The 21,065-nt window shown below is 39.7% G+C and overlaps 3 protein-coding genes across 9 annotated transcripts in view; 2 read left to right on the top strand and 1 right to left on the bottom strand.

The window, feature by feature from the left end:
* The window catches only part of ubn1 (ubinuclein 1), a 43,067-nt gene extending 33,538 nt beyond the window's left edge, over nt 1–9,529 (top strand). For 2 of the 7 annotated variants that reach the window (XM_077605680.1, XM_077605675.1), the window contains exons 2-14: nt 522–623; nt 692–784; nt 1,911–2,036; nt 2,124–2,206; nt 2,277–2,721; nt 3,483–3,553; nt 3,879–4,002; nt 4,083–4,207; nt 4,811–4,915; nt 4,986–5,129; nt 5,194–5,244; nt 5,312–5,508; nt 8,342–9,519. In XM_077605680.1, the coding sequence (XP_077461806.1) occupies nt 522–623; nt 692–784; nt 1,911–2,036; nt 2,124–2,206; nt 2,277–2,721; nt 3,483–3,553; nt 3,879–4,002; nt 4,083–4,207; nt 4,811–4,915; nt 4,986–5,129; nt 5,194–5,244; nt 5,312–5,501 (1,659 nt within the window). In that variant the 3' untranslated portion in view covers nt 5,502–5,508; nt 8,342–9,519. Of the gene's footprint in view, nt 1–521; nt 624–691; nt 785–1,910; nt 2,037–2,123; nt 2,207–2,276; nt 2,722–3,482; nt 3,554–3,878; nt 4,003–4,082; nt 4,208–4,810; nt 4,916–4,985; nt 5,130–5,193; nt 5,245–5,311; nt 7,877–8,341 lie in introns of those variants that run through there. The other 5 variants (XM_077605679.1, XM_077605676.1, XM_077605681.1 and 2 more) reach the window with 5 other exon arrangements.
* On the bottom strand, nt 5,542–9,906 carry LOC144077736 (intercellular adhesion molecule 3-like). The gene is made up of 7 exons (XM_077605684.1): nt 9,704–9,906; nt 8,475–8,619; nt 8,324–8,396; nt 7,435–7,573; nt 7,014–7,343; nt 6,552–6,779; nt 5,542–6,481 (listed from the first exon to the last, which is right to left on the bottom strand). Exons 1-7 carry the CDS (start codon nt 9,756–9,758, stop codon nt 6,420–6,422), a joined length of 1,032 nt encoding a protein of 343 aa, XP_077461810.1. The 5' UTR covers nt 9,759–9,906; the 3' UTR covers nt 5,542–6,419.
* Nucleotides 9,907–10,961: 1,055 nt separating this feature from the next.
* Nucleotides 10,962–19,193, top strand: gpr108 (G protein-coupled receptor 108). The gene is made up of 18 exons (XM_077605998.1): nt 10,962–11,361; nt 12,045–12,164; nt 12,287–12,337; nt 13,260–13,351; nt 13,413–13,492; nt 13,569–13,735; nt 13,805–13,867; nt 13,939–14,040; nt 14,103–14,236; nt 14,315–14,390; nt 16,038–16,111; nt 16,188–16,305; nt 16,865–16,995; nt 17,070–17,113; nt 17,182–17,231; nt 17,967–18,050; nt 18,126–18,247; nt 18,567–19,193. Exons 1-18 carry the CDS (start codon nt 11,266–11,268, stop codon nt 18,652–18,654), a joined length of 1,692 nt encoding a protein of 563 aa, XP_077462124.1. The 5' UTR covers nt 10,962–11,265; the 3' UTR covers nt 18,655–19,193.
* The last annotated feature ends 1,872 nt before the right edge of the window (nt 19,194–21,065 follow it).

Genomic DNA, 21,065 nt, shown 5'->3' with positions numbered 1-21,065 from the left:
TTGTACTTCGGGCGTGTTTATGTATTTATTTTAAACCAAATTTTAGCTTTTATTGGGCGTATGTGAGTTGTTTTGGAACAACAACATTAGTGTGTAGGCTAGGGGAGTCGAACCTGCGGCCCAGTTTTCATTGGCAAATAATGAATATAGATAGCCTATACAGAAAGCTTGAGTTGTGCTTATATGACATGATGAAATTAATTATTGGAAGCTCATTTAATTTAATTTGACCAGTAATTGCAGAGTAGTTAGTCTTCAGTCATTTTCATATAATTGTGTGTATATGTATTCATATGTGCGTTGTGTCGTTTATCTTCAAAACTGATTAAAATGCACAATTATCTGCCTACTATTTTAATACAATCAAACTGTTTTTCTTTATTTTTTTCTACTTTTTGTTGTCCAATACATTCTATTACTCCATCTTTAAGGATAACCTATTAAAATGAAATGACTATTCTAATTAATTTGTTCATGTTATCTGACCCGCTTACAAAAGTGTTTTTGTTTTCCCCCACAAGGGCAAGAAAGATGAAGTCCAAACCAGCTTCAAGTTTGAAGCTGAAGAAAAAAGGGAGAAGGCGCATATCACCGAACTTGTGAAGAAGATGGAGGAAAAATACGTCAGTCATTTTACTCTCCAAAAGTCATTTTGGGGAGCGCAAGGGAGAAAATGGCATCTTTCTTGCAGGCCAAAAAGAAAAAGCAGGACCGTCTTCAGGACTTGGTCGATATCGGTGACGGCTACGATGACGAGGATTCTTTTATTGACAACTCGGAAGCCGTGAGTACAAAACGCGTGGAAGAAAAGATCAAAATCCTTTTGCGTGTTTTGAATTAGAACTACAGTGGTACCTCGACATACGATCGTAATCCATTCCGAGACTGAGATCGTATGCCGAGCTTTTCGTAACTCGAGCGAACGTTTCCCATTGAAATGAATTGAAAACAAATTAATTTGTTCCAACCCTCTGAAAAAACACCAAAAACAGGATATTGGATTGGAAAAAAATGTTTTATTTCTTCTAATTCGCCATATATTGACAAAGTAATAAATAACGAGTGGTTTAATAGTAATAAAATGTGTTTAATAGATGTAAAAAGATGTAAAATTATACGCATTTTGCGGAGGGGAGAGACAACGACACACGGAGGCGGATGGGGGGGGGGCTGTTCGGGGGCGACTTTATCCACGGCACTCGTAAACGAACAAACAAATTTAAATTAACTTGGATAAATATATACAGACACTCAAACATACGTTTAATGTAACTTTACACAAAACTGAATTTTAGTTTTGTCTTAATCTTTTGTTACCTTCGTTTTCCGGGTTAGCGGTTTGCCACGCCTCCACCCTCACGTTCGCTATCGATGCACTGTTTGTTGTTGTATTTCCTTCAAAATATTCCGAAAATGATGCACACAAATGTCCTCACAATAGGATAACGCACAACCACTTGCCAACGAGAAATAGGCTTAAATGCGCGATCGCGGGAGCTCCTTTCCTTAGAAAGAATAACAGGAAATGCAATAGCTGAGCTTCCCACTTATTGATTGTGGGTAATGAAGTTTCATTCTGAGAAAGGGTGCCATTGGTACGAGTATACTTCATTACCCAGAAAGCCCTCTTTTTGCCCGCCCATGCGCGTTGTGCGTTTCCCGGTCGAAACTCGTCTGAATAAATCGTTCAGTCCTCGTAGTTATAGTAGTTGTACACGAAAGAGATGCGGCAAAAAAGACGCTACAATGATAAACAGCCTCTAATGTCATGGCCACCTGGCTTGGTCGCATCTCGAAATTTTTAATTGTACCGCGAGCGAATTATCCGATGGAAATTTTCATCGTAACACGAGCATGTTGTATGACGAACATGTTGTATCACGAGGTACCACTGTATGTTGTTTCCACAGTACGATGAATACGTGCCGTCTTCCATCGCTCCCGAATTCGGAGGCTTCTACATCAACACCGGCGTGCTGCAGTTCCGACAGGCTTCCGAAACCAGTAGGGACGACTCCGCGCCCGAGCCTTCCCAGGTAGGTGGAAAAATCTCGGTTGTTTTTGACAACTTTCCGAGTTGAGCGGAAAAGGGGTAAAAAAAAAAAAAAATTGTGACCGTCCAGAAAGTCCAAGAAGAACAAAAGAGGCAGAAGAAGAGATGTAGAAAGGTTCAACAGGATAAGGATGACGTCGATGCAAAGTCAAGGTGAGCTTGGTAAGAATACGTACGTGTGTTTGTGGCACGTGTTTTGATAAATACCACCGTTCTCCTTCAGCGCCGATGACGATCTGACAAAAAAGGGGAAAAAAAGGTCGGGCCCTCTGAGCGTCACTCGCATGCTGAAGAAGTTCCGCCTGGAGAAGGAGCTGGAACGGCAGAAAACGGAGATGGCGGCGGACGCCGGAGGCGGCTCGGGACTGGCCGACCCTCTGCTCAGCTTGATCGGCGCCGCCGACGACCAGGCGCTTCTCCAGGCCGCCAGCACGGTTGAGTTCGACATCGATTTGGACTGCTTGTTGGACGTCGGCGACGAGGTGCCTTCGCCGCCTCTGTCTTTTACGGAGGCGGTCTATCATGGGCCGCCGGAAATCGATTTGGTGACTCCTCCCACCACCCAAGCGGCAAAAGTTCATCCGGCGTACGTGGGATGTTTCCCGTGCGTCCCCTTCCCTGAGGGACTACCGCCAAACCTGGAGGACAGCATCAAGACTCTGATGATGGTAAGGTCCATCTTGGTCAATTGGTTGATCACAATCTAGTTCAGGGGTGTCAAACCCAGTTTGATTGGCGGGCCACATTCATGGTGACCAGATCTCATGTGGGCCGGACCATTTTAGATATAATATTTAAATATTTTTTTTATAAATGGATTAAAAGAACTGGATTAAAAGCCCTGAATATTCAGTTTTTTATAGATCTAAAACAATGTTTATTTTAGCTTTTTTTTTAATATATATTTTTAGATTTTACAAAATGATTTTTGAACTAAAAACACAGAAAAAATAGATTAAAAAAAGACAATGATTGATTTAAAAGGGGGAAAATCAGGAAATTGAATATACATCTATACTCTTCATTTTAATTTCATCCTAAAACAGAAAGTTGGCACTCATGATTTACTTTCCCGGGCCACACAAAATGATGCGGCGGGCCGTCACTTTGACACATGTGCCGTAGATGTTCATTGGTCAATCACGCGCCTCCGAAAAATACTTTTTTCATTTTTGGGGGGGGTGAATACATTTTAAATATCCACAAAAATGTGGTGTCTGAAGGCATCACTATACTGGCTCATTCCCGCTTCTCATAAATACTTTGTTCCGTCCTTCTTCTTTCGTAACTTCATTGTGTCAGCCTTTAGCTTTATTCCCCTAAAGTCTACTTGCGACAAACCCATCTAAATTCCCCGCTGAAGAATTTCTGTCTTTGTCAATAGCAGTGGAAGAGTATATGATGGCGGCACAATTTTTTTTTTCGGCAGGCAGCCAAGACCGCGGAGGGAGAGTCCAAACTCAAGTTTTTCACCCCGGAAATCAATTCCCTTTTGCTCGAGTGAGTATACATTTTTTGGGGGGCTTGGGCTATATTGTACTTTATGATTTGACTCAGAGGGGCGTTCTATCTTTAATATATCGATTGACAACTGATTTAAAAAAAAAATGGTGAATAGCTGTATATTTTCTTTTTTGTAATTTTATTCAACTATAACAGTAAAATAGCAGCAAATATTCTATTTTAGATCATATTGACATTTTTTTGTTGAATCAAAAATAGGGCTGTAGTACATTTTTGAAGGTTTTCATTGAGGTATAAAATGGCGAGTAATTTAAATTTCCATTGACGTTACTGCTCATTGTCCATCTGTCTTCCACATAAGCATCGAGTGTCAGTGTCGCGAGCACGGCGGCAACTTGCGCTCCCGAGTGTACACGCACCTGTCCTCCTTCTTGCCCTGCAGCAAGGAAACGCTCCTCAAGCGAGTCAAGAGACTCAAGATGGCGGTGAGTGCTTCACTAGTAGCGGACATTAGTATATTCTTTACCCACTGAGTTTTGTTCTTTTTTTCCTTCTTGCAACACAGGAAGAGCTTTCAAATATGGAGGATCCCATGTCCAAGCTGAAGGAGGCAATCGAGCGAGCCATGCCGGAACAGATTGCGCATTTCAAGAAACGTTGTTACGAATATGAGCAAGGCAAAACCTTCCAGTGAGTTTGGTCGTTCAAACAAATCCTTTGACTGCCTAAAGCACATTGTTGCGAAAATTTAAACGGTGCCGTGACAGGCCTAAATAGCAAAAATGCACCGGATTCCAAAAAAACGTTAGCGCCATGCTCCCGACAAACTGTAGAAATGATAAAAAAAATTCTGTTAGCTGCCGATAATTTGGAGAAATAATCACTCTCCACAAAACGGCTGTTCGAATGTAAACAGAAGTGGGGACGAACAGTTGACTGGACTCTTTTAAACTCAAAAGTTGACATTTTTGCCAAAAAAAGTATTCACAATGAATATATGAATTATGTTTTTAGGCTAATTTGGGCATATTTTGTGGGAAATGGTCTACACAACATTAGGAACTATGTATGTAAAAGGAGATATTTAAGTAAAATGCAATTTTTCAGAAGCGCACAATCTTTAATTGCCAAAATGATTGGGAGATGTTATTTTAATATCGTGCCGTATGCGTTATCTTTTTTAGTAATGGAAGATTATGATACTGTATGACTGGTTTGGTGTGTGAACTTGACAATTGCTAACATTTAAAAAAATGATTTAATGCCGAGTGAAAATGTACGTTTGCTCGTCAGGACGATGGATGACGGGAGTGACGCCAAGTACGATTTGGGGGAGGACAAGGGCTCCAGAAAAGGAGGCGGGCCAAGGAAGTTGTTCAAGTGGAACGAGCGGGTCAGGTGATCAAGTAAAATATACAATCTTGAAATGGGACAAGCAACAATTCTCATTTCCTCCTCCTGCGTCTAGAGAGGCGCTCTGTCACGTTCTGAGACAGAAAATGTCCCTTTTTCAAGGCAGAAGGAAAGAAAACCACCAATTTGATGACTACCTCAAGGCCTTGTTGGTCAAGGACTTCAAACCTCTTTGGCCCAAAGGCTGGATGCAGACCAGGTGAGAGCTAGCACCGTTGCGTTGATCTCGCGTGGCGTTCAAGTGCTTACGTGCCTTTTTTTAGGGTGCTACTGAAAGAGAGCAGGAAGTTATTGGGACTGCACCCCATGTTTCCGTGAGTATAGCCGGTTTTCGGTGGTGCTTAAAGCAGATCAATGAAGGTTTATTGGAATTGTGACCAGGCGGAGGTCCAGAACAGAGAAGAAGCGGCCTTCAATCGTCTTTCCGCCCGTTTTCGATCAAAGCACAATTTCCCTGCCGCTGGACGAAGACCTTCCCTACGAAGCCGATTCGCCGGTCGAAGGTTCCAGCGCCTCCTACGTTACGGCGGAGAACAACGAAGTCATCGTCTTGGATTCCAACTCGGCCTGAAACTTTGGTATAACTTAAAAAAAAAAAACATTGAAGCCCCTTAATGTTTTTTTTTATTTATTTTAAGATGAAATTGAAAAAATAATACAGCATATATAAAACATTCTAATGTATTCGACTCATTATCAAAATGGATTGGATGTTGATTTCTCAATTTTTTGGAAGTTATTTCAAAGTAGTCATTTATGTTGCCCTTAATCATAAAAAAATGTGATGTCTGATAATCTGCCATTTTGGAAAAGTGTAAAATGATTGAAAGTACCTAGACCGCAGCTCTCTTGAGTTGAGCTCTTTGGCAGCAATTGACGATGACAAACATCCAAGAAAGACATCCAGTTCATTTGAAGCAAATGTCCAGCGCCGTCAATATGGAAAGTTTACAAATGACCGTATTTTCCGCACTATTAGCTGCAAGTAAAAGACTTTGATTTTCTCAAAAGCCACCAGTACTCCTTATAATCAATATTGGTCAATCATGGTATGAAATTCCCTTTAGCTCCGCCCCATCTAGAAGATGTAGAACACAACCACCACTACTGCTGCGTACAAATCTTAAAATGGGCCATTCATTGAAGCTGCGCCTTATATGCCGATGCACCTTTTATAGTGCAGAAAATACGGCACTCTATTTTCCTCGAATTACGGACACCAAGTAGCCTTTTTGGGGATTTTTTTTTGCCCAATTTGGCAGTCCAGGGAGGTCCGCCAAAATCATCAGTGCCTCTCCATGTGATCTGATACGTGGCCATTAATTTGCACTCCGTAATTATTGCAAATCTACAAAAATAACAGTCATCCCTTACACAACAATCCTAATACAAGACTAAACGTGAATCCAAAACTCCCTGACAAATTTTCCTCCCAGCAGCAGACATTTGTATTAACAGCAGTGAGACTTATTTTTTGTTTTTTTAAGCTTTACAGTAAGTTCACCATCAGTGCAAGCAGCAGGAAGAGTCTTTTACACGCGCTTGCAGTGCCTGAAAAAAAAAGGGAAGTGGTAGATTTAGATCACTTTAGACTCAAAAAGTGAAAAAAAAAAAAATCTACCTCTGCAATTGACCACCTCCACTTCCACGGTCACATTCTGTTTAAAAAGTCCCGTGGCGAGCACTGTGTATTTTCCCGCGTGTTCTCTGCTGCAGCAGGTGGGCGGGATCACCTTGCGGCCATCTTTCAGCCAAATGACCGACGGTTCGGGGTTTCCTCGGACGTCGCAGCGTAGGCTTTCTCCCATCTTTACCTGAAGCTTTGCGGGGCAAAGCAGTTGTGGGCCAACTGGGGGCGGAAAAAGTAATCTTTTAAATGCTAAAAGTAGCCGCTAATAGTCGTCTAATCTACCTAATGGTTTGACTCATACAGGACAGTTGTTGTGACTTTAAATGCTAAAAGTAGCCGCTAATAGTCGTCTAATCTACCTAATGGTTTGACTCATACAGGACAGTTGTTGTGACTTTAAATGCTAAAAGTAGCCGCTAATAGTCGTCTAATCTAACTAATCGTTTGACTTACATAGGACAGTTGTTGTGACTTTTTGCGACGCGACCGCTATGGGTTTCTGGCTTTCCGTTGGCTGTAATTGTAGTTCGGCCTCGCACCAGTAGTTGGCGCCGTCGTCTTCCCTCGTGGCTACGATGTCCAGAGCGAAGACTTCGGTCACAGGTGTGTCGTCCGTCGTGTTGGAGTGTAATCGCGCCAATCGGCTTTGGTTTCGGTAGAAGGTCACTAGCAGGTTTCTGGCCGGGGCCACGTTGTGGACGGTACAGCGGAGGGAGAACTCGTGGTGCTCCAATAGGGAGCCGGTGTGGTTCGCCAAAGTCAGGAAGACGTCGTCTGGGGGTTCTGATTGAAAGGCGAGCAAAGGCAAAGGGTTGAAGACACTTTCAAAGGCCCTCAATTGGACTGAGTTCTTTTGTTTAGAGCTAAAACTTACTGAAGACCAGGACGGGGAGATTACGGTGACAAGGTCCTTCCAGGTCTGACACGGCGTAACACATGGAGGTGATGCTCCACTCGGTCAGGTGGTCCACTTTCCACACTAGAAAGCTATTCGTGGTGGGCTCCGGAGAGAGCTGAAGATCACATTAATCACGTATGTCGTGCCGTTAAGGGTCGTTGCAGAATTTGAGGATGTTTACTTTTCAAAATTAATTGTTTTTTTTTGCTCCATATGCATTTAAAAAATACTTATGAATCAATGGTCTTGATCTAGTATGATTTGTAGATAGTCTGGTTACTTTGTAGTTTTTTTGTTTGTTAAGTGCAATTAAATGGCTGCTATATTTGTGAATGGCTCATAACTATTTATTCTTGAATTTGAATTTGTATTTTTCTTCTCGGCTAAGGGTGGACATATTTTTGCTTGAAGGTTGGAAGTTTGCACAGTCTTTGGTTGTGCGTATGGTTTTGTTTTAGTGTGACGGGTGGTCGTAGTTTGTTTGAAATGTTTTTTGTTTGTCTGCAATAATCACAAAATTGAGAGATTGGGAGAGTTGCTCCTGAACTATTTGGTATTTTAGAAATAGTTTCTCGTTTTTCTCAGTTAACTCAAATGTCTGAAAGGGTTCGAAAAATAATTTGGTAAGATTGAATAAAAGGTTGCTGGAAATGTTTATATTGTGATATGAAATGAAAGTGAATTAAATAAAAGAGGAATTAAATGAGGTCAAAGGTCAGAGAGAATTTCTTGTTTCAGACTTAAAAGGATAGCCTACTTTATGGAATATGATGGCGATGCTTTGAATTTGGCTGCTTAGGTGGAAATGCTGTTTTTGCGGAGTGTAAAACTATTTGAAGTGGGACAAAATTTGATTTGCTCTCACCGATGTGATCCATCCCAGCAGAGAAAATCTCTTCATCGGCACAGAGCAGTTGACCTCGACCGGATCTCCAAACCTGAACGAGTCAACTTTTGAACCGATTTCCATCGCTCGCCCGCACGTGCGTCGTCCGCAATTTGGATTTACGCCTTACCTGACCACCAGGCTGGCGGGCGACAAGGTCAAAGGGCAACGGGCGCTTTCCACCGAATTCATCCGGTCTTCGGACGGCGAGATTGTTGAAAATGGCGAAGCCAGCGCAACGGCAGGTGCGTGCGTTATCATCGGAGACGAGGTCGCTGAAAAGCAGACTTTTCATTGGAGGCCAAATGCTGCGTCTGATTATTTTTCCTCTTCTGGCTGAGTCATTGTTACACGCGGCAGACAAAGGTCAATAGAAATGTTGCTATCATGTGAAATGAGACTGCTTTGAGATGATCTATTGTGTACCATTGTTTTATTGCGCCCTGAATCCACCCAATGTGTTCCTTTGAGGAAGGAAGGACGGACACCCTGCCCAACTCCAAAGAACAGGCTCCTCTTTTCGAGCGCCATTGTTCCACTGGACGCTGAGCGCCTTCTCCTCCTTCCTCGGCGCCTGCTTGGGAGGGATTTTGTATCTGCGCCCCTCGACTTTTCCGATGGTTGTTCGCTTTTTTTTTTGTAGTCTTGACTTGTTTCAGTCATGAATGACTTGGATTTTTGAAGAAAATAACTTTTGTCAGCCGTTAGTAACAGGAACACGACTCTGATAACATCTTTTTATTTTTGTTTTTGTAATTCAATTTCTCTCGTGCATTACCGTAAACACAAGACTGACTGTGGGACATCAAATTTGACATTTCTTAACATTTCCATTTTTTTTTCGCACTTAAAAATAACAATCGAAGCCCTTTAACTCTAAAAATTAAACACAAGCTTATCGTCTGATCACCATGTGATTTCCGCTAGCCAATCAGTAAAGAAAACTGATGAGATAAAATCAATATACAATATAACACACAGTAAATCTGCTATGTTATAGTGTACTAAATTCTAATTTAATTTATTATTTACTCAAATCAGTAAAGAAAACTGATGAGATAAAATCAATATGCAATATAACACAGAGTAAGTGTGCTATGTTATAATGTACTAAATTCTAATTTAATTTATTTACTCATCACTCAATTTGGTATTTAAAATGCAATATATTTTTAAATGGAGAAATGACTTCTGTACAAAGTACTTTTTTTCTTATTAAATTGAAACAAAGATCCTGAAATGATATTTCCAGTTACTTTACAACCATGTCAGTTCTTTATTTACAGTCTTGTTGATTTATTTCATGCCTCCAGTTGTTTATGTGACTACTTTTAGTTTTAGTATGTTATGATGACTTACCTGAGCAAAACAGGTGAAGCAGCAAAGTGACTTTGATCCACCTTGAGGCGCACATCCCTCACGAAGTTCTGTATCTTCGACGTTGTCTCCCAAAGAGTAGCAGAAAGACCGTTTTGGGAGTACGCCGGCTAACGACTCGATGCCAGAGCGGTGAGTCTTCGGCCTTTTATGACGGGGGTCTCAGTGTGTGTGTGTTTTGGTTATGTGTGTGAAGCTGATGACCAGGCAATTCCTTTGCTTTGGCCTCTCAAAGGCACCATGGGCGTTCTCTGTTGGTATATCGGGGGAGGAAGGAAGGGAGGGTCAAGAATAATGGTAGGGAGTGCTGCAGTACACTGGGCAAGGAGGCATGGCGCACCCCTTTATGCCTATGCGGGTGGATGAAAATCCATCATGGAAAAATGAGCCATACAATGTTTGAAAATAGGGGGTTCGAGATTAAATTGATGACGTCTTAGGTCTGATGACAAAATGGTGTGTGTGATGAAGACCATGTTGATTAATGTTTTTAAACAATGACTTTTTTTAAGTTCTATTGGTCATTTCTACATTATTATACTACAGTGCTATTTTTCACATTTTAAAAAATGATTTCTCCTTTTTTCAGGGAGGGCTAGAACTTAGGAGTTGTACTTCCATTCAAAACAATGAGAGGTGAGTTATGTATCAAGGAATAAGGTAGGTAAACCTTTTCTATTTTTTTCTAGGTACCATAGATGCACTATTTTTGGTCACTTAAAAAAATATCAAAATACTGGTGTTCACATCACATTTTGAGTCATTCATTTATGCATTTTTTAATCAACATATATATAAAATTAAATCATAGTTCAAATACGATAACAATCTCAGTAAATGAGCAAAAACAGAAATATACTCTGGTTATGGCCCCCAATAACACTTTTTAATGGCAGTTTTATGTATTATTGACTGGCTCTGAATGGTCGTTATTCAGTGCCATTAATGGCAGATTATTATTATTATACATTATCAGCCCCGGACGTATTACGTAAATACTTCGTTATTTTCACGTGTCAAACCTGTTAAACGTACGTGACGTCATCGCAACACGGGGGACGTGTAACAGGAAGTGGTCTGTCAACACTGGTTGTCATATTACCAACTCATTCCAATTCCACCACTGCAAGTTTTAAAAATAAACATTACATGGGACAAAATTAATTTACTAAATAAATATGACAGTTAAAGAGCGTATTTTTTTAGTTTTCTCTCTTCTCCATGCTGGAAGTGACGAGAATGGTGACGTCACATCCGGTTCCTTGTTAAATGTTTGGCTAGTCGCGAGTACAACACCAGGAAGCGAGATGAGCTAAATGCTAAATGTTCAAAGCTGCCGTTGATTTGTAGCGATGTAAGCGCACCGGCTTCACCAAATAGTGATATTTTTAATAATCGACGTGATTTAAAGTAAATTTCGCCGGCCGTTTATCTGCGTTGCTCTTATTTGTGTTGTTGGGAGAGCGCTAGCAAGCGAGGGACTGCGAACCGCTTCGTACATCGTTTTGGTTTGTAACGTAGCTTCTCGTTCTCTCTGCCGGAATATGGCCGTGGTTGAACGAACTGGCGTCGTGGCTGGATTCATACTACTATTTTTTCTGAGTGGATGCAAAGCAAGGATACACAAACTCACCCTGAAGGTAAGTCGTCACATTGCGGTTATCAGCCGAGTAATTCGGCCAAAAAACACAGTAGCGAAATCCTTCCATGCCAGTAAAGATAACCCACGCGACATGTAATAAGGGATTCAAATACATCATTTGACGTTATTAATTTTCACTTTTGAAATGTGGGTTAGGGGTTAGTTAGGCCTTTTGCGTGTTAATGTTCTCTTTTGCATATTATACTTGTATAATGCCAATACAAACATGCAATTCAATTGTCACGGGTTCTCGCACCAGATTCTGTAATTCCAAATGTTCAATAGCATGTGAACGCAACGTTTCGATTTGCTACTTTTCGACGTGGACAAAATTTTCAAACTTTCTTGTTGAGAAGACAAATGGCAACAAAGTTCACTTCTTGAAATCGATCAACAAATACGTAAACTACAGCTCTTTTAGTTCTGAAAATCAGCCAAAACTTCCACCTTTTTAATTGAAAAGGAATGTTCTGATTGAAATGTCTACTTTTTGAAACAAAATTGTTCTAGTGTATTTACAAGTTAACACTTGGTGACGAAATTATCAGCTATTTCACAGTGAATTTTCATAGTACTCAGTTTCTTCCTCCTTTCATTTTATAGTGTAACAAGTGCTCTGGTCACTATGTGGCAATTGCCAAGTTTGTCTGTGACTAGTAATGTTTCTTTCCATGTCACCAGAATGAATCTCGCTTTTTCGTCCACCTCAACACGTTTGGCTTTTATGCCAACGGCACCCTGGACATGAAACTACATTCCCTGCGGCTCCCGCAACAGCTCGTCGACTACAGTTTGAACCCGGTAAGAAGCTTTATGGCGGCTTGTTCACTTCATCACATTCGCTTGTGTTGGGGTGAAAAAAAAGGAGTCACGTGCAGGATCATTCTCCATCATGTGATACATTACTCCCTCTTTCTTTTTAGGTTGGGTTCACTCTTTCCAGATCCCGTGTGAGTGGAGTCTTGTCCTACACGGTGAGTATTCCCAATACCTTATCATTACTAGTTATCAAATAATAACCGCCATCAACATACATCCAAATCCATTATTAACGCATTACAAAAAGTTTCCTAAGGCTGCCAAAGTTTTTCTGTTCATTTGCAAATGAATCGTTAACTATTTTGATAGTCAATGAATTATTTAAAGCTATCGGTGACCTAAAAATTGTCCTTATACACGTTTTTGAGCCTTTTAATAGCAATTCGAAACATTTTCCCTTTATTTGTTAAAATCAAAAACACAAATGAGAAGCTCATCCTTTGTTATTAATATAACAAAACGGGGAACAACAGTTAACATTTGTCTAAAAGACAAGAAGGTAACTATGTTGAATGTCTTAATGTAAGAAGGCACAAAAATATTTGGAGACTCATAAAAATTATAGCGGGAAACAAAACTAGTTTTGCAGGCCAAACAAAATGATTTGCCAGTTTGACACTAGAAAAAAATCATGTGTCTATTACAGTCTAAATGCCTATCTAGTTGCCACCCAGATTGTTGTTGTTCTTGTGAACACTAACTTTTGAATCCTTTTCCTTCATCATTCATGAACCTATAATCTTGAAACTTGCTAGCTATGTAGCATAGGCCGCTTTTTATTGATCCGAGAGCTCCATTTTTTTTACTTGGTCTGGAACAGGGTTCATGATTATTATTTTTATTTTTTTAGGCTCGCTAAAAACACTTCTGTGTTTTTTTAATGACACATTTACATTGAATTCATAGTGCATGTTACTCAGAAGAAGTAATCTTCACACCCTGTGTAGTGACAGTTGATGTAATTCTTGGCTTTGTTCCTCAAAACAGAAACCTAGAACATGACACATTTGGTTTACATTAGACGGCGACAATTACGCAACCGTTTTGATGCCGTGTTTTCTTTTTCTCCTTTCACAGGCCGAAGAGACAGGGACATGCCCTCTCAAGATCACCGAAGTGACCAGCAATGAACCTCTTATCCTCTTTCTGATTAACATGAGCAGCACCAGGTGCGTTCACGCCAGCGCGATGCGAGGAATAGAAATGGTGACCAATTTTCTCACCGTGTAGCGTCAATGTCCGCGTCCTCGGAAATCATGACGGCGTACTGACCGGTAAACCGAAGGCCAGCGTACCAACCGAAGAGAAAGGTTAGTGTCGTAACCCGCTGGTAGGGGGCTTTGTGTTGGACTGCCCCGTCCAATCCGTGACGCCTATTTCATTCAGGTCAGAAGACCAAAAGGGAGGCCCCTGACCCGGCTCTGGGAAATCCCGCAGAAACCGTTAAAGACGGCGAAAAGACCCCCGACTCGACCGTGGACGACACAAAGGCGAAAACTAACGCGGCGCCCGTGGATCCAAAGAAAGATGAAAAGATCACAATGGATTTCCAAGTGAGCTTTTTAGTCCTTGCGCGCGATCGCCTTGTTTGTAAAAATTCTCAAATCTATGTTTGGTTTCAGTTGGCGTCCACCAAGCAGATCACGCTGGCTTTGGATAAGGTCAACGACACCTACGCCTTCAATGTAAGTGCGGCTTCACCGTGCGACGCCGGCCGGCCTTCGGTTTGACCCCACTGACCTCTTCTCCTTCACAGTTCCATCTGCTTCTCGGCCTGCTTTCCGAAGGCCTGTACAACTTTAACTTCTACTACTGCCAGAACATGGCGCCCGGCATCGACCTGCCGTACTCCTTTACTGTGAGTCTCTCGCCGTCCGACGCGACTCGCAAACCTTAACGCCCCTCGCCCGCCCCCGTCAGCTGGAAGTAACCGAGAAGAATCCCGGCGGCTTCTTGTCGGCGGCCGAAATCCCGCTCTCCCGCCTCTACATCGGGATGGCCGCAGTCTTCTTCACGGCCGCCTTGTTGTGGGTGTACACGCTTATGAAGCACAGGTATGGCAAGCGACCGCACGCCCATCTCTGAAAGGTGATGGTGCATTGTCAACATTGTCAACGTGGCTTGTGTCGCAGGTACAGCGTTTTTAAGATCCACTGGCTGATGGCGGCACTGGCTTTCACCAAGTCCACATCGCTGGTTTTCCACAGCGTAAGTCTGAATAACCGCGGGTTATTTGATGGCCATAGTTGGCTGATCCATTTCACTAGCATAATTAGATCAAATTTAAAAAAACACACCACCATATAATGTGATCAAATCTTAGGATTGCACATTTAAACCCCACTTGAATATAAGCCGCACCCCAACATTCCATGAAACTGCAAGAAAAAATACACACATACCTCACTTGTCTGTCAGCCTCACCACCAAAATATGATAACCCCCGCCTCTCAAAAATATACTACTTATAGTACTCAACCTTACTATACTATGTCGTTTTTTTAACGAAAAAAAGCCTTACTATATATACTATGTTGTTTTTTAAGAAAAAAAGCCTTACTATAATATGTCGTTTTTTTGGGGGGGAGCCTTACTATACTATGTCGTTTTTTACGGAAAAAAAGCCTTACTATACTATGTCGTTTTTTACGGAAAAAAAGCCTTACTATACTATGTCATTTTTTACGGAAAAAAAGCCTTACTATACTATGTCGTTTTTTACGCGGAAAAAGCCTTACTATATATACTACGTCGTTTTTTTAGGAAAAAAAGCCATACTATACTATGTCGGGTTTTTTTTTAAGCCTTACTATACTATGTCGATTTTTAAAGAAAAATGCCTTACATAATGCGTCGTTTTTTAAAAGAAAAAGCCTTACTATACTATGTCGTTATTTTAAGAAAAAAGCCTTACTATACTATGTTGTTATTTTAAGAAAAAAGCCTTACTATACTATGTTGTTATTTTAAGAAAAATGCCTTACTATACTATGGCATTTTTTAAGAAAAAAAGCCGTACTATACTATGTCGTTTTTTACGGAAAAAAAGCCTTACTATACCATGTCATTTTTTACGGAAAAAAAGCCTTACTATACTATGTCGTTTTTTACGCGGAAAAAGCCTTACTATATATACTGTCGTTTTTTTTGGAAAAAAAGCCATACTATACTATGTCGTTTTTTTTTTTTTTTTTAAGCCTTACTATACTATGTCGTTTTTTAAAAGAAAAAAAGCCTTACTATACTATGTCGATTTTTTAAGAAAAATGCCTTACATAATACGTCGTTTTTTTAAAGAAAAAGCCTTACTATACTATGTCGTTTTTTAAAAGAAAAAAAGCCTTACTATACTATGTCGATTTTTTAAGAAAAATGCCTTACATAATACGTCGTTTTTTTAAAGAAAAAGCCTTACTATACTATGTCGTTATTTTAAGAAAAAAGCCTTACTATACTATGTTGTTATTTTAAGAAAAAAGCCTTACTATACTATGTTGTTATTTTAAGAAAAAAGCCTTACTATACTATGTCATTTTTTAAGAAAAATGCCTTAATATACTATGGCGTTTTTTAAGAAAAAAAGCCGTACTATACTATGTCGTTTTTTTAAAGTAAAAAGCCTTACTATGCTATGTCGTTTTTTAAGAAAAAAAACTTACTATACTATGTTGTTTTTTAAAGAAAAAAGCCTTACTATACTATGTATGAAAAAAAATCATTCTAAATTGGGTTCCTTTAAAAATTCATCACTTAGCCATCCTTAATTTATAGTCCAAAATAAAAAGTTTACCCTTGGGCAGATGCGGTCAACAAAGCCAAGTTCTTCTCACGAAGCTTACTCGCGTTCTCTTTCAGATCAACTATCACTTCATCAACACGGAGGGACACCCCATCGAGGGCTGGGCCGTCATGTATTACATCACTCACCTGTGAGTGAGCCTGCCCGCTTTCTTATTTCTATGACCTGGAATGCATCAGACAATGACAGCGTTCTCTCCCTCCCAGGCTCAAGGGGGCACTGTTGTTCATCACGCTGGCGCTGATCGGGACCGGCTGGGCTTTTGTCAAGTACATCTTGTCGGACAAGGAGAAGAAAATCTTCATGATCGTCATCCCGCTGCAGGTGATAAATACCGCAAATCTTCCGTAGTTTACTGCCAGTTTTTACCCAACTATTAAAGACGCATTTTGTATAAAAACTACGAAAATACCATTTTAAAAATAAGGCAATATCTTCAGCAATTCACGTTTTAAAAAATGTATAAGGCTTTGGTTCATGGCTTACCATTATAACTCACCATAACAATTCATTTTGAAACGCAACATCGTATTTTAAATAAGTTTTGTCTTTTGCACGTTGTGAAAACATTTTTATTATTTATTATATTTTGATATCTAAGTAGCGTGCTCACTTTTCCTTAGTTATTTCAAGTATTGTTGACATGTGGTAACCAAAATGAAAATTTCAGTCATAGTTTTTTATTTCATTGCAAGATCTAACTATTGAAAAAAGGAAATTATTTGAAAAATATTGAGCTTTATTCTTGTTCACGTTAAGACCTCTAAGCAAAAGCGTCATAATATCAGAAATTCACTTTACCCACTACCAAATGTGATTTTTGATGTTTGGCAGTTCAGTGGAGTTGATTTTGTTTTTTGTTAACTTTGTGACAATATTTCAGTGCCTGGCCAATGTGGCGTACATCATCATCGAGTCCACCGAGGAAGGCTCCAGCGAGTACCCGCTGTGGAAGGAGATCCTCTTCCTGGTGGACCTCATCTGCTGCGGCGCCATCCTCTTCCCTGTCGTCTGGTTCGTCTTTAGCCCGTTCCATGTCCGTTCCGTGATTCAGAACAGAAACGTATACATTGCGCATATTTTGGCAGGTCCATCCGTCACCTGCAGGAGGCATCGAGCACCGACGGAAAAGGCGAGTCTGCGGATGATTCCACCATCCAAAGAATTCCGGCGACTGACGTATTTGATTTTAACTTGCAGCCGCCATGAATTTGGAGAAGCTCAAACTCTTCCGTCACTACTACGTCATGGTAAGCTTTGGCCTTGTCAATGTTCCCTCTAAGCTGCGCGCGTGCGCAATTGCGCACTACTCTCGTCTTCTCTGCGCACAGCAAATCATATGGAGCGCACAAAATAAAATCCCAATTTAATATATATATATCTATCTCTCTATCTATCTCTCTCTCTATATATCTATCTCTCTCTATATCTCTCTCTCTATATATCTATCTCTCTCTCTATATATATATCTCTCTCTCTATATATATATATCTCTCTCTCTATATATCCATCTCTCTCTCTATATCTATCTCTCTCTCTCTCTATATATATATATATATATATCTCTATCTCTCTCTCTCTCTATATATCTATCTCTCTCTCTATATCTATCTCTCTCTCTCTATATATATTATATATATATATTTTATATATATATTTTATATATATATAATATATATTTTAGCTGTAAGGCCGACGCGCAAACCACTCATCCGCCGGGCCGCCCATTCATAGATATTAATCATTACATTTTATTATTACTAAATCATTTATGTGTAGTAGACATACACCTGCTTATGGCAGGTGTGATACTGGTGTGTGGCCATAGCGAGCAATGATGATGTTGCTCACACCGGTACTCGGTGTGCTCAGGGAGGTTGTCTTTCTGCCCAGACAACCAAAAAATTAGAGGGAACATTGTCTTTGACCTTATTTTTCAGGACTTGTCACCTTGATTTTTGGTTTTGCATTTATTTCCCTGTCAGATCGTGTGTTACATCTACTTCACGAGAATCATCGCCATCCTGCTGAAGGTCACCATGCCTTTCCAGTGGCAGTGGTTCTACGAGGTTCTCCGGATTCAAAGCGCCTGGGCGGTGACGAGGGTGAGCTTTATTTTTTTTAACCCCAGTCTCCGTCCTCAGTTCCTGGTGGAGGTGTCCACGCTCGTCTTCTTCGTGTTGACGGGCTACAAATTCCGGCCCGCCTCCAACAATCCCTACCTCCAGCTACCCCAAGACGAAGAAGACGAAGAGATGGATGAAATGTAAGATTATTTTGGCGCCCTACTAACGACAGGTACATTTTGGACTTGTACAAATCACGCCTGATTAACAACGTTTTGAGATTTAAATGTGTACTGAAAGCTAAAAGTAACTGAGAAAAGATCGACTAGCAATATTACATTGGCCATTGTTGTTTGCCCAAGGAAGATATGTTTGTTAATATATATTTCTTTTGAAGTAATGGCAGAATAGTCAGTTTTGTTGGACATTTTTAATGTCCAAATCGCATTAAATTGAGTCAATCCTCATTTTCACTTTGATGTCAGTTATAACACCACTGATTGCGTTTTGCGTGTCCAGAGTGACCGAGTCGGGTGCCCTGGAAGGCATTTCCAAAGTCAAGAAGACGTCCAACGGGCGCGAGCGGCAGAAGGAGGCCACCTTGTGAGCCGGGAGGTCGGGACTTGATTCAGGGAGGAGCGCCAACCCGACCAGCGCCACGGAGGCCACACGTTTCTTCAGGCGCTCCTCCCTGGCTATGCAAAAGAAGACTTTTTTTCAGGTTCTTGGACGGACGGACGGACAGGAGGAGGGAGGAACGGACCTTGGCCTCGCTCCAAAGACCATTTTAGCTTTCCAGGTGTGTGCGTTTCTATTTAAGTCGACTAGCTACAGGAATTTTTGCGTCTATCGAGCGACCGTGTGCGCAGAACGCCATCGCGGGTCGCTCGCTGGGCGATTCGATTGCTACGCCTGAAATCATCGCTATCTCCAAACGATTTAAGTTTTCTCTCTTAACACGCCCGCCGCCGCATTGCGTTTTTTTCAGATGACCGTTTTGAACGGATAATTTGAGTTATTGCTATTGAAAGGTGTGTAGTGAGTATAAATATCGATGTGAGGACTCATTTGATTTCATATGAATACATTCAACTGAAGTTGCTTTTCATGTCTGTGAAGTGTCAATAATAAAGATGGTGATCTGGGTGTCACCGCAACTTTTTTGTCCAAGGTTGACGCAGAGGTAGAGGTTGCCATTAACACCCATAATTAGCCTTGCTAGGACATTTTTTGAACAAATCAGAGCCTGACGCATCAGATATTTCTAAACTATACAAGGCCTTTTTTCTTAGAAAAGCTTTGTAGTAAGGCTTAGTAGGGCTTTGTTTTAGGGGGTAAAAGCCTTACTATACTATGTCTATTTTTAAGAAGACAAAAACCTTACTATACTATGTCGTTTTTTAAAGAAAAAAGCCGTACTATACTATGTCGTTTTTTAAAGAAAAAAGCCTTACTATACTATGTCGTTTTTTAAAGAAAAAAAGCCTTACTATAATATGTCGTTTTGTAAGAAAATAGCCTTACTATACTATGTCGTTCTTTAAAAAAAAAAAGCCTTACTATACTATGTCGTTCTTTTAAGAAAAAAAGCCTTACTATACTATGTCGTTTTTTTACGAAAAAAAGCCTTACTATACTCTGTCGTTTTTTAAGAAAAAAGCCTTACTATACTATGTCGTTTTTTAAGAAAAAAAAGCCTTACTATCCTATGTCGTTTTTTAAGAAAAAAAGCATTACTATACTATGTTGTTTTTTAAGAAAAAAAGCCTTACTATACTATGTCGTTTTTTACGAAAAAAAGCCTTACTATACTATTTCGTTTTTTTACGAAAAAAGCCTTACTATACTATTTCGTTTTTTTACGAAAAAAGCCTTACTATACTCTGTCGTTTTTTAAGAAAAAAAGCCTTACTATACTATGTCGTTTTTTTAAGAAAAAAGCCTTACTATACTATGTCGTTTTTTTACGAAAAAAGCCTTACTATACTCTGTCGTTTTTTACGAAAAAAAGCCTTACTATACTATGTCGTTTTTTTTAAGAAAAAAGCCTTACTATACTATGTCGTTTTTTAAGAAAAAAAGCCTTACTATACTATGTCGTTTTTTTAAGAAAAAAGCCTTACTGTACTATGTGGTTTTTTTACGAAAAAAGCCTTACTATACTATGTCGTTTTTTTTACGAAAAAAGCCTTACTATACTATGTCGTTTTTTTTACGAAAAAAGCCTTACTATACTATGTCGTTTTTTAAGAAAAAAGCCTTACTATACTATGTCGTTTTTTTGCGAAAAAAAGCCTTACTATACTATGTCGTTTTTTCAGAAAAAAAGCTTTACTATACTATGTCGTTTTTTCAGAAAAAAAGCCTTACTATCCTATGTCGTTTTTTAAGAAAAAAAGCCTTACTATACTATGTCGTTCTTTTAAGAAAAAAAGCCTTACTATCCTATGTCGTTTTTTAAGGGAAAAAAGCCTTACTATACTATGTCGTTTTTTAAGAAAAAAAAGCCTTACTATACTATGTCGTTTTTTAAGAAAAAAAGCCTTACTATACTATGTCGTTTTTTTAAAAAAAAAAGCCTTACTATACTATGTCGTTCTTTTAAGAAAAAAAGCCTTACTATACTATGTCGTTTTTTAAAGAAAAAAGCCTTACTATACTCTGTCATTTTTTACGAAAAAAAGCCTTACTATACTATGTCGTTTTTTTGCGAAAAAAGCCTTACTATACTATGTCGTTTTTTAAGAAAAAAAGCCTTACTATCCTATGTCGTTTTTTAAAGAAAAAAAGCCTTACTATACTATGTCGTTTTTTAAGAAAAAAAGCCTTACTATACTATGTCGTTCTTTTAAGAAAAAAAGCCTTACTATACTATGTCGTTTTTTAAGAAAAAAGCCTTACTATACTATGTCGTTTTTTTACGAAAAAAGCCTTACTATACTATGTCGTTTTTTTACGAAAAAAAGCCTTACTATACTCTGTCGTTTTTTAAGAAAAAAGCCTTACTATACTATGTCG

The sequence above is a fragment of the Stigmatopora argus genome, chromosome 7, assembly GCF_051989625.1.
Source record: "Stigmatopora argus isolate UIUO_Sarg chromosome 7, RoL_Sarg_1.0, whole genome shotgun sequence".
NCBI lineage: Eukaryota > Metazoa > Chordata > Actinopteri > Syngnathiformes > Syngnathidae > Stigmatopora > Stigmatopora argus.
The sequence above is the reverse complement of the archived record's forward strand: the minus strand, read 5'-3'. Positions and strand labels throughout refer to the sequence as shown.